Source organism: Artemia sp. Qi Xiang Cuo, chromosome 2 (genome assembly GCF_049724085.1).
Source record: "Artemia sp. Qi Xiang Cuo chromosome 2, ASM4972408v1, whole genome shotgun sequence".
NCBI classification, from domain to species: Eukaryota; Metazoa; Arthropoda; class Branchiopoda; order Anostraca; family Artemiidae; genus Artemia; species Artemia sp. Qi Xiang Cuo.
Window position 1 is genome coordinate 56,297,069 of NC_142795.1, and position 18,243 is coordinate 56,315,311.

The 18,243-nt window shown below is 34.0% G+C and overlaps 1 protein-coding gene across 1 annotated transcript in view; it reads right to left on the bottom strand.

Moving 5' to 3' along the window:
• The window catches only part of LOC148955407 (uncharacterized), a 192,736-nt gene that overhangs the window by 12,309 nt on the left and 162,184 nt on the right, over positions 1-18,243 (bottom strand). Inside the window, exons 8-13 of the mRNA XM_089107293.1 lie at positions 17,751-17,949; positions 12,401-12,576; positions 11,537-11,753; positions 6,228-6,440; positions 5,311-5,436; positions 3,450-3,560 (exon numbers count right to left, since the gene is read on the bottom strand). Of these exons, the coding sequence (XP_088963419.1) occupies positions 3,450-3,560; positions 5,311-5,436; positions 6,228-6,440; positions 11,537-11,753; positions 12,401-12,576; positions 17,751-17,949 (1,042 nt within the window). The remainder of the gene's footprint in view (positions 1-3,449; positions 3,561-5,310; positions 5,437-6,227; positions 6,441-11,536; positions 11,754-12,400; positions 12,577-17,750; positions 17,950-18,243) is intronic.

Here is an 18,243-nt window from a genome sequence, read left to right on the forward strand (position 1 = left end):
ACAGCGTCACGGGTAATTCATGGCGTTAATTGGGAATTTATTCATAAGTGTTTCTATAGAAAGACGTCGCAAGACAATTCATGAAGTCTGGGAGAAAATATTTTAGGCATTACTTCAGATTCTATCAGGTGTGAGATACGAGACGAAGTACAAGAGCAAAGTTGCTTTAGATTCTGCTTTGCTTTCCCGCGTTTACAGGCTACAGGAATCATAATTAAATTTGGTTGAGGAACACATGAGCGAGAACAGAGGGATTCGCAAATGTTAAGGACGCCGGTAGGGGCCCAACATGCAACTCCTTCCCTCTCCTCTGGGAAAAAAGAAGAAAATAGAAAACATTACTTTGGGACCCAGTTCGCAGTGTGCCCTCCCCTTATCCTAAGATCTATATAAAACTAAGACATTTTTATTTTATTTAAGATATTACAGTACGAATCGAAGTGATAGCAGCCATACTTCGTCATTTCCTACTAGCACTCATTAATTTCTATTGTCTTTTTTGGTCACCTGTCAAAATAAAGTATTATTCTAATATTCCAATACGCTCATCTAAACACTGGAAAAATGTTTCTTTTAATGAACTTCCTCTAGAAGAAAATGTTCTGGTCAATGCTTGAGTCGAAACCAGGCTGATGACAACTGAGACATTTATTTTCAAGGCATAACTCATTTTCAACAAAGTTGAGCAAAATACATAAAAGCGGAGGTTTCTTTTTAGTTTAGTTTCCACTAATTTTGCTATAGCAAACTCTTAAATTATGGGATACATTAGAAATAGCCTATCCAACCCCCCAAGACAAGTTGGGAACCTCCAAAACAGAATCCTACATGTACCCCTGCTTTTCGTACCATAGTATTAACTTTCGTCATTTTGTATTACGCAATCTTTCCGTGGCAGATATAAATAAATAACAAATTTCTTATATTTCGTTTAAATAAATACACAAACAGATTTTTAAACATATATTTTACATATTTCCTATATATATTCATTCGTACAGCTTTATCACCCCCACCAGGATGACATGCTGCTAATGTTGCATGGCGATGGGATTTCCCTGGAGTACTTTCCATTCCAGCTCAAATACTTTCCGAGATCTATGTCCATTGCCAAATGCCATCTATATTTATTTCTTCATTATAATTCACTGGCAGAAAAACAAAGAAAAAAATGATGAAGTTTACTCATTTACTAAAATTTCAAATGAAAAACTGTTACGTCATAAATACTTTCATTTTCTTATATAATTATATAGGGATTTTTGTGAATGAAATAAGTAAACAAAGTTGGTTGTTTTTTTCATAAGGTGAGTTACAACAATTTTTAGACATTATGTTTGGAAAACATTGTGTTATACACTGCATACCACACACAACGGAAAGCAAAGAAGAAACAAGAAATAAGAAAACAAGCCGACCAATTTAGCTTAAAGAAAATCATATGTTTCTTATTTTAAATAAAATAAAATGGAAATTACAGGTAAAGTAAAAAAATAAATCTGCTAATACAAGAATTTGAAGAATCTGAAAGAAAAATGACTTAATAAAGAAGTAATACAAATCCACAATTTAAATTATTAGACCTGACTAAACTATTTATTTCAGTTCATCTTCGCATTGCATCCCCCCTTTGACGAAATTACTGATGCTAGCTTAGTCTAACTTTTTTCATGTCTCTGACAAGTCAAGACAATCAGTGTCTTTTTTTTTTCGTCGTAGTAGAAGTTCAGATTTCTATAAAATCAATTTTAAATTGTCCTAAGATCTTTATTCTGAAGTGTATGATATTTACTTAAAACTTTTGAGACCCATGGATCTTACATAATCTTACGCAACCAGTTTGTCTCGGCTGTGTTAGCTGTTCCGCCTAATTTGCCTCTCTTCTACCAAACCAAGGATATCTGATTAGAATTTGTAGAAGTAACTTGACGATGACCTCTCGACTAACAACTACTCAATGGGCTAGCAGCAACAGGGCAAGGAATTACGCTACATTAAACAATGGCCTACAAATTAAATAAGAATTTGTAGAAGTAATTTGACGATGACCACTTGACTAACAACTACTCAATGGGCTAGCAGCAACAGGGCAAGGAATCACGCTACATTAAACAAACCAAAATGTTTATTGCATATAGATTCAGGAGATTGTTGCTTGCAAGTTCTTTGTTTTCAGTGCCTAAAGTCCCTGCTAGGACCTACATATTCTTTCGCACTGGTATTACTGAGAAAAGGAGAAAATGTAATAGGTGCAGGATTTAAAAAGAAATTTGAAATCCCGCCTTTTGGCGGTCCAGCTAGTAGCCACAATTATTTTCTTATTAGCTTTTGCTTTTCTCAATTTGAGCGATGTTTTCTGCTAAGTAAGAGCTCAGAGTGATAAGTAAAGTGGTATCAAGCGATAGAGAAGGCATAAAAAGTCCTAAAATGCATAATTGCTTTCCAAATAGCCCTATTTTGATTGATTGTATAGACAAAACTCAAGTAAATCAAGTACGCCATTCCATGGGAAAGGAGCTGGGACCCTCTTGACTCCCTAGAAATCAAATGAAACTAAGAGAGGAAAGAAAATAACAAAATGAAGAATAAAATCAAAAAAGGTGAAAAAACGAGGATGTCAGCCAGTGGCGAAACATGAAGAAGAAGAAATAAGCAAATATTTCGACAAGGACTTCCGCCGAGTCGTCCTCAGTACTAAAAAAAAAAAGAAAAAAAAAAAAAAAAAAAGAAGAAAGAAACCAACGAAAATCGAACCTTTCGAAGTTTACCTCACAACGACGGAATAGAAACTTTTCATTTTGTTATTTTCTTTCCTCTCTTAGTTTCATTTGTCATGTATAGCCAGTAAGGTCTTAGAATGTATTCCCTAGAAATCGCTACAAAATGTAGGAAGGGCTGCGTGAAGAAAATGTGACCACGCAGATTTTTAGTCTTTAGTTTTGGTGAGATGGGTTTCTTATTTAAAAGATAAACATTGATCTCTTTTTATTTATCTAAGAGCATGAAACACTAAAAAAAAAGAAAAAAGAAAAAAAAAAAAAAGAAGTGTATCTTGGTGCCCTGTTGACTGTTTGGGAGGACGACCCAAAACAAGAACAAACATAACAAACGGTTTAAAATCACGAAAAAAAAAAAAAAAAAAAAAAAAAAAATCAAGCAACCAAGAGCACTTCCTTTGGTAAGAGAAAGAAGGACACACACACAAAACTCGGGTTTATTGGCAAAGCAATAATAACGACCTTTTTTTTTGAAGTGTATAGTTTATGTTTAATTTACATGACCTTGTAAGTTTTTAAAATGGTTTCTCACAAAACCATTTCTTCATTAAAAATTCGGCTCCCCATTCCCATCTTGTTCACCACTGAAAAAAAAATTTGAATTAGAAAATCTTTCCGTAAGTACCAAACGGATTTTAAAACATAGAAAGGATGGAAAATTGTGTTACTTACCTTCTCTGAAAAAAGCTCAAAGTTTTTCTTTTCGTTTTTCATCAAATTATTCAATGTTGTCGAATCAGGCTTAATTACTTTACGTATGGCAAACGAGCAAGTATCTGAAAGCTGAAAAAGTAGAACCAGACTAGAGTCAACTCAAAAAATTCTAATTAATCCTACATTGATAAAACATCCAAATTTAATCGTATTTTTGGATATCTTTTCAAAAATCTCAGTCATTCTTTTTTCCTTCGTATTTTATTCAGCTACCAAATCAAGAGCTAAAATTTAGAAAAGCACTCAACGAAACCTGAAAAACATAAGCTATAGCGATTTGGGATGGCTTGGAAAGGTGGGAAAAAAAAATACTACTATTACAAATAGCAAAAGGGTGATTAATTTAAACAAGTAAAACCTAAAAGTTCATTTAAAAGTTCAAACCATTTTTCAGGTTCAAATACGCTTGTCATGCCTTAGAAAAATATAATCAAACTAAGTTGAAATGACAACTTTTTTTTATTCTTTTACCGTTAAAATAATCGGCGTTTGTTAAATTCTTCTTGCTATACAGGTATTGGTCAAGGATCAGGATAGCCTCTCCCTGACACATACCCTCTGTTACAGGAAGCTGAATAGTATGAATTTTAAGTTTATTTAAAAACTACACACTAATTTGAGTGCCTAAAAGGAGACAGCCAGCTTTTGAAGAGTTGGGAAATAAGTGCTGGCTCATAACAACATATAGCAGAATAGAAAATAGTGCCTCTATCCTAGGAACTTATTAGATTTACAGCCTTTGTAAATTTCAACACATAAGCATTGGTTCACAGAGCTGAGTTTTTAGCCTAGGTGGGAATCAAACATCCAAATTCAACTTTTTATCTGAAAGGTTCGGTATCTACAAATTAACTTTTACCTATTAACATATTTTACGTACCTATCAATTTTTTATCAAATTTTACCTCTTAAAAACTAATGTTTTCGCAATAAGACTGGAGCCGCAACCGCCTAATCACTCGTGCTGCACAATTAATCGAAATGCATTCCTCCAAATATTAAGAGGTCAAATGTCAAATCCTACTTCCATTTTCTTCTGAAGCACCTTGCATAGGAATTTTGAAAATGTGGGCCAGAAAATGTACCTTTTTAGGCCATCTCCCATAAAACCTTCACTGACCACCACGCCGGAAATTGAGCACGCTATAATTGGTAACATATTGAGCACACTGTCTATTATAACTGTGATTTTTTTATGGACTTCATATACCTTAAGAACAATTTCACCACAGTCCGACTGTATATCCTCTAAAACTGAGAGCCTCCGACTGAAGGAGAATACTTTTTGATAGTTTTAAGCCAATTGGCTATCTCGGGACTCCTGCTCTACAACCTTTGGCCTCTGATTTATTAACGTCAAATTATAAGAATTTCAATTGACAATCTGGAATCTCGCTTTGGATTCTCATATCGTGAAGAGAAACGCAAATTTTACAATCTGAATTGTAAAATATCACCACAATCAAACAGAATAAAGAAATCGAATTTTTGTAAAACAATTTGAGCAGGTGGATTTTTGTATACGAATTAAAATAATTCAAAGTGAACCCCCCCCCCACAAGAAAATCACACCTCACATATTCTTAAGGTCCACAAGGATAATAACATGAAATATTGAAGACACAATTAAAAAAAAAACAACAAAGAAACTAGCTGTATCGTTTCTTAGAAAAAAGATTTCCATCGTCTTGAAGAAAAACAAAATATACAAATATTGTAAGCTTTTGAATTTTTTCTACAATTTAACATTCACAGCAGCCACAGAGGTACAACAACAACGATGGTTACAGTTGGCTGCTTCTATTACTGCGGTACTTACATTGCTATGGAACGAGAGAGTTGTCTCGTCACTAATATCATTTCTTCGCAGAATATCTGACTGATAGTGGTATATCAAATAGCAGAGTGCCCTTCCATCAGAAAATGATGACGCAAAGTTGTAAACCTGAGGAAGAAACGGATTAGAATGAGGCCTCACAAAAATATTCTATACTTAAATTTATGGCAAAGTTAAACATACTATAAGTAAGTAAGTAATGGGATTATTGACGTTTATTGACTACGAAGGTGTTCTGCTTAGCATATTATATGCTAATGAAAAATATTTTCTGAAGATAGCCCCTTTTATACAAGGTATAACGTCACTGCAATACTACCATGACCTCTTAAGCCCACTTAAAGACCTCTTTTGATCTTAGAATCCTCACAGACAGAGGTAAATAGTGCCAATTTTCATTAATTTTCGGTATAGGATGTAATGTATCCAAAACTAAAAGTTATGGGAGAAAAATGCTAATCTCCTCCTTTTAACTGGTAGATTGTAAAAAATATCTGACACTCTACCTTTTCACGGAACGCTTAAGAAAGATTGCCGCCTTTTCTCCCCTTTATTTTGATCATTTGATAATTGTTTGAGAGGAAAATGAAAAATCTTTGTTGAAACTTTCGTTTTTGTTTTTCAAAACAGCTTGTTTTTTTTATGCATCTCCAATCTCTAAGTTAAATTGCGCCATCAAAATCGGCAAAGAAGAATAATAGCTCGTATTATGAACGAATACAACAGTTGAAAATTATTCTTGGCTCGCTGATTTCAAAACTATGTAGAATAAAGTAGAAATGGGACTCCTTCTGTTACTTTAATTCATTCAGGTATTTTCACTAGGTAGATGTATACCATTTATCTACAGAAGAAAAGGAGGAGCAGAAACAGGTAGGGATAAAAAAAAAACGTGTTACCTTCACACCATAATGGGCACATACTAGCTGTGTCCAAAGAAAAAGCTGTGTTGCTTTATCACCAAGTTCCAAATCTGCTTCTTTGATATCAAATGATTGCATAAACTTGAGGCCAGAAGCTGCTTTGTCGTCTCCCTTGGCACGAACTCCAAGAGATTTCCTCAGATAGAGGTTTTCGTTTTTCAGCTTACTGATATCAAGCAAAGGACCCAGCTACAAAGAAAGGTCACAATTATTAAAATTTTCTTAGACAATATGATTATTGTCCGACATGTTTCAGGGACATTCTTACCAACAGAGATTACTTTTCTACATTGCTCTACTGTTTTACTATTCTAAATTCTTATTATTATTACTACTTTAATTGTTATTACTACTACTATTCTTCTCTATTATCCTATTCGATTCCAGACTATTTTATCTGTATTATTCTACTGTTCTCTATATAGTTCTGTTCCATGTAAAAGAAAAATGCACTTTAGCTCCATTGGTATATTTTTATGCGCGTTTTATAAGTCAATCACATTATTCTTTAAGCATGTATACCCATATAGAACCAACTGACAGAGACAGTAGTGACAGATAATTTTATACATAGTTAAAGGAACAAATAGAAAAGAACCCTAGAAGAAATATGGTATTTTTATTGGTAATTTTAATTCTTAGGTTGGTAAAAATAGGGATAAAGGGTAACTTAGCCAAGGTAAATTTGGTTTAGGGAAACAAAACAGCAATAGTCGAAGACCGCTGTAATTTTGTATGTATGATAAGCAATTTAGAACTAATTGAGTATCTGTTCACAAAATGGGTCACAAGTTAACATGATATTCACATGATGGTAAGACGGCTAACCTTATTGATTATGTTATTGTAAACAAGACTGGCAGGATTGATACTACAAAATACGGTATATAAAAGTGCTGCTTTGATATTAAAAGAAGAGAGTAACATCTATTAGGGTCTAGAGTTAATCTAAACCTGAAATTTAGTTGGGTAATTACCTCTCGGGAAGTTTTGACACTGGTAGACTCCAGGATCGGAACTGCAAAAGAATTTTACAGGAACAATGGAGTAAGCAGCTGAAGAGTTGACAGTTTGACAATATTAAAAAGGATTAAAAATTTTCGACAATTTGGAAGTGAAGGAAGATTCGTTTTGAAGGAAGGAATTAGAAACGATACTTAAAGCCTTAAAAAATAGTAAGACCTCAGGTGTTCATGGTGTGGTAAATAAGCTTCTAAAATGCGGTGGCTGCGAGGTTAGAAATAAATTACAGGAGATTATGAGTATGCTTTTTCAAAAAAGGAAAGTAATTAGTGATTTTAGAAAAGTCTTAACTGAACCTCTTCATAAGAAAAGTAATAAGACTGAGTTCGGTAATTGTAGAGGTATTAGCTTGATTTCTGTTGGAAGGAAATTACCTAGAAAAATGATGCTCATTAGAGTAAGAAATGTTGTTGAGAAAGTTTTAAGAGAAGAAAAGAGTGGTTTTAGGAAGGGGAGAGGATGCATCAATCAGATTTTCAATCTTAGATCAATAATTGACAAGTATTTGAACTATTGGGTCACTTTAGACCTCAGTTTTACAGATTAGGAATAAGCATTAGATTCAACAGATAGAAAACTTCAGTGAAGGTCCTATCCTGGTATGACATTCCAGATAAGTATCATAAAGGGATTAGTGCTAGTTTCAAGAACAATATAATCCTGAGAAGTTAAGGGCTGTGTATTATTATCATTTATATAGATTATTTGATGGACTTAGTCCTAAGGAACACAGCAAAGGCTACTGGAGGGAACAGAATCAAATTCAAATGTAAAACTCATCTAAACTTATATTAAATGGACGAGCTGAGGGTCTAACATAAAAGTGATAGCAAAATGAACGAAATTTTGATGATTTTGAAACTTTGGATACAAGAAAAAGTTTGAAAATTAATTTTAAGAAGACCAAGTCCTTTAGACTAGGAATAAATGAAGGTGAAAAAGTGATATTGGGTAGGGAGAGGACCGGCTAAGTGAATAGAGTGATTTACCAGAACAGTATTATTAGTAAGGATGATGGATAATGTGAAGATCTGAAAACTAGAATTGCAAAGGTCCATGGTGGTTTCTTACAGTTTATAAAAGTTTGTAAGAACAGAACTATAAGCCTGCCAACTAAAATTACAATGTTGCAAGCTACGATAACGGCAGTTGTTAACCATGGTTCTGAAATTTCGACACTTCGAAAGGCAGAGGAAGATTTGTGAAACGTTTTCAAGAGGAAATGTCTAAGGATCGTTTTGGACACCCCTTTCACTGACTCTATGAAAAAAAAAAAAAAAAAAACAAGCTGCACGAAAACTATAACCCGATTCCACTCTCTCAGACTACAATGAAGGCTTGAATTGGTTTTAAGGATGTAAGATGGCACATTGCCAAAAATTGTGATTTTTGCTCATACATCTGAGGCCAAATGAAAAGCAGTCGTCTCATAATGGGTTGGGATGAGATCCCAGGGAAGAATTTATTGGAAATTTGAATTTTATGGGTGGGAGCAAAGATTAAAGCTGGTCTCAGGCCGCTTGGTGCTTCAGTGAGTTTTTAGTATCAGTAGTAGTATTTCATAGAACAAAGCTAATTAACCATGTAATTGTTGACCTTTCTTCTCATGCCAAATACTGATCCAGTGTAAAGAATACAAAACCTGATTGCAGGTTATTTTGTATACTAGAAAAAAAAAAAAAAAAAAAAAAAAAAAAACATCCGTGATCTTTCTTCTGGAGAAAATACCAAATTCCACATTTTTGTAGATAGGAGCTTGAAACCTCTACAGAAAGATTTTCTGATACGCTGAATCTGATGGTGTGATTTTCATTAAGATTCTATGACTTTTTAGGGGTTTTCCCCTTTTTTCGAAAATAAGGCAAATCTTGTAAGGGCCGTAACTTTTGATGGGTAAGACTAAACTTGATAAAGCTTATATATTTGAAATCGGAATTACCCAATTCTTTTGTTTTATCTATTTTTATCAAAATTCCGTTTTTTAGAATTTCGGTTACTATTGAGCAGGGTGACCTGATTTCAGGCAACCGGGCTCAATAGTAACGGCTCAATAATATGCCTGATTTCAGGAAAAAGGGGGTAAACACCCTCAAAAAGTCAAGAAACCCTTATGAAAATGACACCATTAGGTTCAGTTTATCAGAGAAACTTACTATAGAGGTTTCAATTTTTTATCTACAAAAATGTGTAACTTTTGATGGGTAAAACTAAACTTAATGAAACTTATATATTTAAAATCAGCATAAAAATTCGATTCTTTTGATGTATCTATTGGTATCAAAATACCGTTTATTAGAGTTTCGATTACTTTTGAGACGAGTCGCTCTTACTATACAGTTCGTTACCATGAACTGCTTGAAAATGTTAGACCTAAAACATTGACGAAACGTTTTATCCACAACATTTTTCGCAAGTAAACTCTGTGTTTTTTTTTATATTTTTACAAAAATAAATTATCTCGCATAAACAACTTTTCAAGCTTTCAAAATCATCTTACAATTATTACAAATCCTGCTCTTCATATTTTGATGAAGTCTTGTCATTTGTTAGTAATAACTTTAAGTCTTGCATCTGAATTGCTTTTCAATACCTTCTCGGATTCCAAAGTACAAACTATTCAAGCGAACTTGAAATGGCACCTTTTCCAAGAGTGACTAAATTTTGACGGTGACCTTAAAATTTAGAGGTGTCACCCTCACCTTTCCCAAAAGTGGTGAACTTTTTTGAGAATGACAGAAAATGATTGATATATATTACAATGCCACTAACAAAGAAATCACACGGATTACAAGCAACTGTTATAAGGTTCTATTGTAGATTTCAAATTACACTAATTCTATACAAAAAATATTTATCAGGTCCTAAATATATTTATTTATTTTTTAAATAGTTTTTAAATAAACATTTAATACGTATTAAACATTTATTACCTACAATTATATTCAGGCCCTGAAAATCTTAGCAAGTGGAATCCAGGATTTTTTTCGGGTGGGACATTTACAAACATTACATAAGTCCCCTAACCTCCTCCCCCACGCTGGATACGGTCTTGAGTGGGCACATCAAATATTTTTTAAAAGCCTATCATTTGATTGGACATCTAAACACATTACTCGCGCAGAACATTCTCCACTAAAATTTTTCTTAACATCAAAAAAAAAAAAAAAAAAAAAAAAAAAAAAAAAACTACATTCCTATAACAATCAAAATGAGTGAAAAAAAATAAAGGAAATAAATAAATATTTAATACGTATTAAATATGTATTACCTACAATTATATTCAGGCCCTGGAAATTTTAGCATTCAAGATTTATTTCTCTGTATTTATCTGTTTTTTTTATCTATTATTATCTATCTATCTATTATTTATCAATTATTTTTCAATGTTATTTTTTTCAGGGAAGCACAAATTAACGGTTTAGAACTATTGTAGTTAGGGAAAAGGGAATAAAGCAGTACCGAAACTACTATTTGCAGTAATTTTTGATCATTTGAAGCTTGAATTTCAATGAATATTTAATTTAATTTCTATTCATTTTAAGATTTTATTTAATCATTTATTTTAAATTTATTTATATTAATCAATGAAACTCACTAATTAATTGCAATTAAAATACGTTTATTGTATGTTCCTTTTTAAATAATTTACTCTTTTATAGTGTTTTTTGGTCGTTTTACGTTTTTTTTTTTTAATTTCTTTTTGGAAGTTTTTTTTTGTAATTAATTTCTGCTTGTTTTTTAATACCAGAGCTTTATTGGTTGATAAAAAGCTTGAATTGGTTAATATAATGAATGTTATATCCAAAGGCATAGTTATTGGACTTTTCAACTATGCTGGGCAAAATGGCTATCTCAAAATTTTGATAGGACGACTTTGGGGAAAAAGGGGCGGGAGAGGGGTCCAGGTTACCCTCTAATTTTTTTATTCACTTAAAAAGGGCACTAGAACTTTTAATTTCCATTCTAACAAGCCCTCTCACGATATTCTAGGACCACTGGGTCGATACGATCACCCCTGGGAAAAGAAAAGAGCATGTAAAACACTTTAATTTTGAATTTATCTATAATGAGCAGCTTAAGACAACTTTTTAAAGGGTAAGAGAGAGACAGATAAAGTGATTGAGTGAGAGAGAGAGAGAGAGAGAGAGAGAGAGAGAGAGAGAGAGAGAGAGAGAGAGAGAGAGAGAGAGAGAGAGAGAGAGAGAGAGGATGGATAGAGAGAGCTTTGTCACTTAAAAAAAATTATTAATAGGAGACGATACCTCAAATTCCATCATTAAATGCTGCAACAGTTCCAAAATCAATTCCATATAACAACCTGCAATATGGTGCGCTTCAACATTTGCAATAGGTTTTCCAGCATCGCTGAGAGCTTGAAGCACAATCTTTACATTGTATAGCTTGTTGATACGTGTTCCCACATTCTGGCGTAGGCTCTTTAGAATATCATTTCTTTTTAAAAGAATTTCCAAGACTCGACTGAAAAATAAGAGATATAGGGACTGAGTTTGAGAAAAAGTTAAATTGCCTGGTAGCACTATCAAAAAGAATAGGGTAGACAGACCCAGGATTCGTTTGGCGTATATTATCAATTTAATATAATCCAGTACCAAGGGTCTAATCTAGGAGGACTTGTTGGATTATGGATCCCTTGCTTTCCACCTTTATACGCTTCTAGACTAGCATCTGGTTTTAAATCCATACCATATCCTACTTATACGCAAGAAGCATCCTAAAATAAAATCCAGTGTTTTTTTTTTTTTTTTTTTTTTTTATCAGGAAAAATCTCATAAAAGCACGTTCAGGATATTCTGGGAAAAAGAAAGCAATTTATTATAAAATCAAGACTCAGATATTAACGTTCCCCATCATAACAATTACTTGAAATTTAGGAAAAAAAAATCAAAACCATATTATGAATAGAGACGAGGTCTTTGACTTTGTTAATGAATTGACGAGTCACTTTTTACCATTTAATAAATCAAACATCGAAAAATAATTTTACTTTTTTCGCCTCTAAGTTCATCTGAACAGTTATTATACTTAGTATCATAGCTGTATAAAAATAAAATAAAAGGCAGGAAAAAACATTACTTAATGATAGCTACCCAATGCATTGAACCTACCTTAATCGTACTCCATCCGAGAGATCGGAAGCTAGATTTTTTACAGCAAAGTCATACTCTTCGATTGGTTTTTGTTCGTGATTAACCTTATAGCCATATGCTCTAAGATGCTTCACCACATCACCTTCACCAGCCAAAAAATCGCGACTAAAAGCCGCCAGGATGTCAGAGGATTTCTAGTAAGACAAAAAAACTATTAGAGGCTTTACAGGAAAGAAAGAAAAAAGAATATCAAGGAACAGACCAATAAATAAAAAAATCTAAGCTTAACAACTTCCAATATTTTTCTTTTTTTTATACTGAGGTGTCAAACTAATGGAGTTACAATCATATCAGTGTCTATATAGATAGAGACTGATATGATTGCCCTTATATAACCCTTTTTTAGCATACATTCCTAGCCCCATTCAATATGATCTTTGGAAATCTACGAAGGTCATCAATTAAGATCGATTATTTAATCTGCTATATTAAAAATACTAAGTAGCAGTAAATAGCACCCATACAGGCTTTAAAAAATCCTTCAACGGAAAGAATGCTTGAAAAAAATATTCAAGTAAAGCCACACAGATCAATTTGTTGCGGTGACAAACATTTACAGTCTAGACTCTAGAGATTAGTAATTACAGATGAATCATCACTAGAATACATATATTCTAAAAAAATAGAACTTCAGGAAACAGAAAAAATAATGTATTAGTCATTTATATAAGCAACGGTAATCATCTCAGTTTTACACGGGATGCATTTGGAGGACTTAAGATCATAGTAGATAAGTTCTTTTTATGCAGCAGAGTACCCTCTCAATCTTTAACACACCAAGATGGCATGAAAAATTACCAGAGTACGATTTAGGTTAATTCCACAAAAAACTGAAAATACAGGATTTGGCTGTTGTTAGTGTCTGCTTTGCTTTCCTTTGCCACTATTTTCAGTCTATCGCGAAAAGTTGCAAGGGTATAGTGTCTGTCGTTTTCAAGGAGAGCATGCATCTCTTCTTCCCCGAGGCCAATGAGGATGTTTTTTTTTGTTTTGCCTATAGCTAGAGTGTACAGAGTATCAACTCAAGTGGAACTTTATAGTCTGTTAAGAAAATACTACTTGAAGTTGTCCATCCAAGCTTTTGTAACTTCAAGTCACATTTTTGCTTTGGAATGGACTGCTACTTTCTAGCAGGTCTGCAGACAAGCACCAGTTTCATCTAGAAACTGGACTGATACCTAAAAACTGTTCAGATCTTCGACGGTTCCTTTGGTTCCGTCAATAAATAATGAATAATAATAAAAAAAATAAGGATCCATAGAAGGAGAATATTCCCATCGGCCTAAAAGTGATGCCATTTGCTGTCACTTGCAATTTCTGGTCGGGATTTTAATTGAGTTTCATTTTATTTTCTACATTTACGACCGAAAAAATGAAATGGTATCATATGCATCTCCTAAAACTTAATAGTTATCCCACTGCCAGAGAAATTGAAGCTTAAATTGAAGCCAAAGAAATTGAAGATAGGTTTATTTTTTAACACAGGTCAATAATTCTTGATGAGCTGATCAGGGTATAAAACGTAAATTTTTCCGTACAAAAATTTGCCCATGACATGCAAGATTTTGAATTTTTTTAGCCGCTGATAACTTCAGTGCTGTGGTACATACAAAAATCGAATAGCGACTGCACCAAAACGAGCAAATATTACTACTACTGCTACTAACCACTCATTGCAACACCAAGCCACCTGAGGCCAACACAGCTACGCACACTCTCCTTCAATCCTAATATATGCAAGGCTTCACTCCAAACCCCTTCCAAGGAGTTCCAATTTCCTTTGAAATATTCCTTAACATCTCTCCCAGCCTCATTTAGGGACGGCCGCTTTTTCGTTGGCCCTGTCCCTAGGTGAAAAAAAAAAAAAAAAAAAAAAAAAAAAAAAAAAAAAAGAAAAAAAAAAGAGGGTTACAGTCTCTTCGACTGCAAGCAACTCCCTACTGAATCAAAAGAATTACAGCATCGTTGATCTTTCGACCACTTTGGTGAAAAGCTAAAACGAAAGTAGATAATCTCATCCGATCAATCGAAGGCAAATCAAACAATTCAAATCCCAATTTGTATCTTCCCCATTTTAATATACCGCCTGTTGGCTCTACAGTTTCAGAGTTTCGTATCTCGGTTTCGGTGCCTCAAATGTCCTTTGGTTGCCTGTAGAAATTCTTAAGACTAGATCTCCTTATGATTATGATGTATTTGTATAGGCAAAGAGGACCCTAGAATAATTCACCCTCCCTTCCCAAAAGGAATTTTTTGAAGAAATGGAGATATATTGCACCTCTTTTGAAGTAGAATGATACAAAGATTTTCAATCCATGTGATTAGAGGACCAAAACGAGCCTATTGCCGCTTCAACTACAGAACATGTCTAGGCTTCTGTTCCTACAAGCCTACCTGTTGCTTTTGAATTATAAGCTCTATTCTAATTGGAAAGTTGCCAATCTTCTTCAGGACTCGTAAAATGCTTATTTTTTTTCGAAGCAGATACTTGGCTATGTGGCCAAAAAGATTGTACTGCAAAGTTTTATTTACTACTAAAAAGTAGCTAATAGGGTTTATCTGACCAGCTTTCTGCTAGAACGAATCAGACCATTGGAAAACGGAGACATGTTTAAAAAAGAAAAGGAAGCTTGACTGCATCACTTAGGGCACCAGTTAGACGAACTTGTACAATTGATGCCAATTTTTTAACATCATTGCACGGTGCCATGCAGGAATTGCTGTCGGAACTCCCCACAATGCCACCACTTTATCATTAAATCGTCTTTCTCAATTCGTACAGTATCAATGCATGCATAGAGTTATGTTGTGTGCTTATATTCGGCTGCTAAACCATGACCATCTTTTGCGATGATGGGTTGCAACTTTGATTGGTTGGTGTACCTAAGAAACATTTGTCTCCATCTCTGTCACAGAGAGCAGATTGCAACTAAGAATCAAACAGCAGATTCCAAAACCATTGAAGGCTTATGCGCTTAGTTCTAAGAAGATATCATTGATTTCTGTTGTCTGTCCGAGCCAAAGAGAAATTTGTTTCCAGATGCAAATGTTATTACCATAAACAAATGACTGGTTTTTTGTTTTAAACCAAACCAATACAGTATTAGAGCGAACAATTGGTGCATTTTTTAAAAAGAGGAACAATACTCATTGGGTATCAGTGAAGGAAAATGTTGGTTTAAAGTTCCAAGGAGAAAAAGAATGAAATCCAATTGTTTGAACTGGCAAAGTGGAACTTACACAATCATACATAGCTTTAAAAATCAAGTAAAATCAGGAATGGAATTTTTAATGAAAGAAACCTCCATATGCACTTATACCTTTTTGGTAGCAGCGGGCATCAAATTAAAAAAAAAGAAACATGGCTGAAAAATCAGCAAAAAATAAGCTAAAAACATATGACCACAAAATGGCTTTAAAAAGTGGAGCTTTCCTTTGAAGGTATAGTTGCCCTTGGGATTCAACAGAGCGTTAATGTTTACTTTTTACAGAGTATAAAAGCGTCGCCAAATTTTACTAGTTTTATCTATTTATTTTCCCAATTCAAGGTGGCAGCACTGACGAAAATGTTGGTATTGCCCTAAAAACTTCATAGTTTTTAAACAAACAAAAGCATAATCTTAAAAAATCACGGTTTTCAGCTGTGAGTATACCTTGGATGGGTCCAGAGGAAAAAATATTGTTATCTTGATGTCGTTGGTACTTTAAGCGGAAATAGCACATTTTTAAACGTTCTTCAAGGACCTTGTCATCATTTATCTTGAAAAAAATTCTTATTACGGCATACCCTTCAAAGGTTCTGGTTGATAAATACAACGTTTAAGCAATAGCGAAGAAACAAAACCAAAGCGTTGTTTCTGCAACACTTTAAATTGCCCAGAGAACGTAAATCTAGTTAATATTAAGGAGCTAATAGGTCAAATAGTTTTTTTGGCCTCTCTATTTTCACTTCTCTTTAAAATTGAGCTCCTCTGCTTTGGATTTTATACTTAAGGCTTCCACATTGTAATACTTGTTGCTAAAAAGAATCAAAAAGAAGGAAATCATTTTGTCTTTTTATCAGAAATAAAATAGTATTCCCATCCCCTCCCCTACCTAAACAAAGACTATCCTAACAAAAAGCTTCAAACATTCATTTGTCCTCTCCACTAAAATTATGAAAATGTCGATTTTGTTCTTTCGTTCTGAACAAAACGCATAGTGTGAAAATTTGCCATGTTAAATTGACAAAAAAAAGGAAAAAAAAAATCGTTTTTCTGATTAAAAAATGTTTCGTTGGGTGCTTTATCTTTTATTATTGAGTGAACAGTTTACTTTCAATATTATTTTAATAGCTAGTGTGAATTAATGAGCACAATAGAATCTTTAAATTACATACAATGGACTGACTTACATGACCACTCACTGTTCTCACTACCCACAAAATTAATAGTTAATAATATAAAATTTTAGATTAAAGAAACACACTTTAGGACTATTTGGCTAGTTCTATCTATAGAACGTGGAATTTAAAGCAATGATGTAAATTTTTACGTTATGTCTATAATCTAATACTACCAAAACAGCTTCACATATAACTTGTCGAAAAAATAAGGATGAAGCATCCAGTTTTAAACCAAAAAAACGAGCTATTCATTATAATGGGTCAGACTTGCAAGTCGTACCATTTTAAGCAAATTTCAGACACATGGAGACAATCTAAAATGGTTTATACCTATACAATAAAAATACCCTAAAGCCCTTCATGTTTCTTCTGAGGAAAAATCCTGTATTTTGTATTTTTAGTTATGTGCTTTTTAGCAAACTTGATGTCTCGGTTGCAGTTAGAGACACCTTTGCCACGTACTATGTATGGACAATCTCCGACTATCAAATGCAGCGCTGCATTGGCAGCCATCGGGTCCACGCCGCAGGGGCGGACCCATAAAAACCCTGCGTCGAACGTACCAGACAGATCTCCGTAACCTGTACACATCAATCCAACCTCAGGGGAAGGACACACTTGCAGCAGCAAACCCGCGGGAAGATTGGCGGCTCCTTCTTGATGCCCTGGGTGTCTCTGGAGGCACAGGCGGATCTAAGGTAAGGCTTTTTTTTAGCATAATCCAATAAACACAGGGAAACATAATCAGTCAGTTGTTTAGCAATAGATTAACATATTAAATGAGATTCTTGCTCACTTTATCACATTTTGATTTAACCAAAATAATTGATGGGATGATTTATTCTGATGACCCCCATACAGTAAGACCCCCGGAGTGACAAAAAAGAGAAGAGAAAAAAAGAACCAAGATAAAAAGAGTCAAACCTTTATATTTGCTGATTTGACGAACAGGCAGGGGTCATGTTTAACAAGGCGTTTCTGTTTTGCTAAATCGAGAAAATATACTAAATAGAAGAACTTCGTTAGTGTGTGAAAACGGGTCGCCTCCTCATAGCCTGGTCTGAAAAGGCTAGGAACGGACGGGTGAGCATATTCTTCTTTGAGATTCGGGTCTGCTAAGAGCCTAAAATAAAACAGATATGTAACTAATATCATCCACGTAATCACCATCTGTAACTTAACAATGTCACCAACTCAAGGCAGCCCTTAGTGAAATTGAACAACTGATTTGAACTGTTCACCACATAAAAAAAAAAAAATAAAAAAATCCAACAACATTTCTCCAAGTCAAAGACTCAATTTGTGCCCGTACGTATGCACAGAGATGCATGCATACACATATTTGTATCAGGATACTGGCAATTCCGGTGGTACCCAGGGTGCCTAACCGGGACAATGGGATTTCCCACTTGTGTCC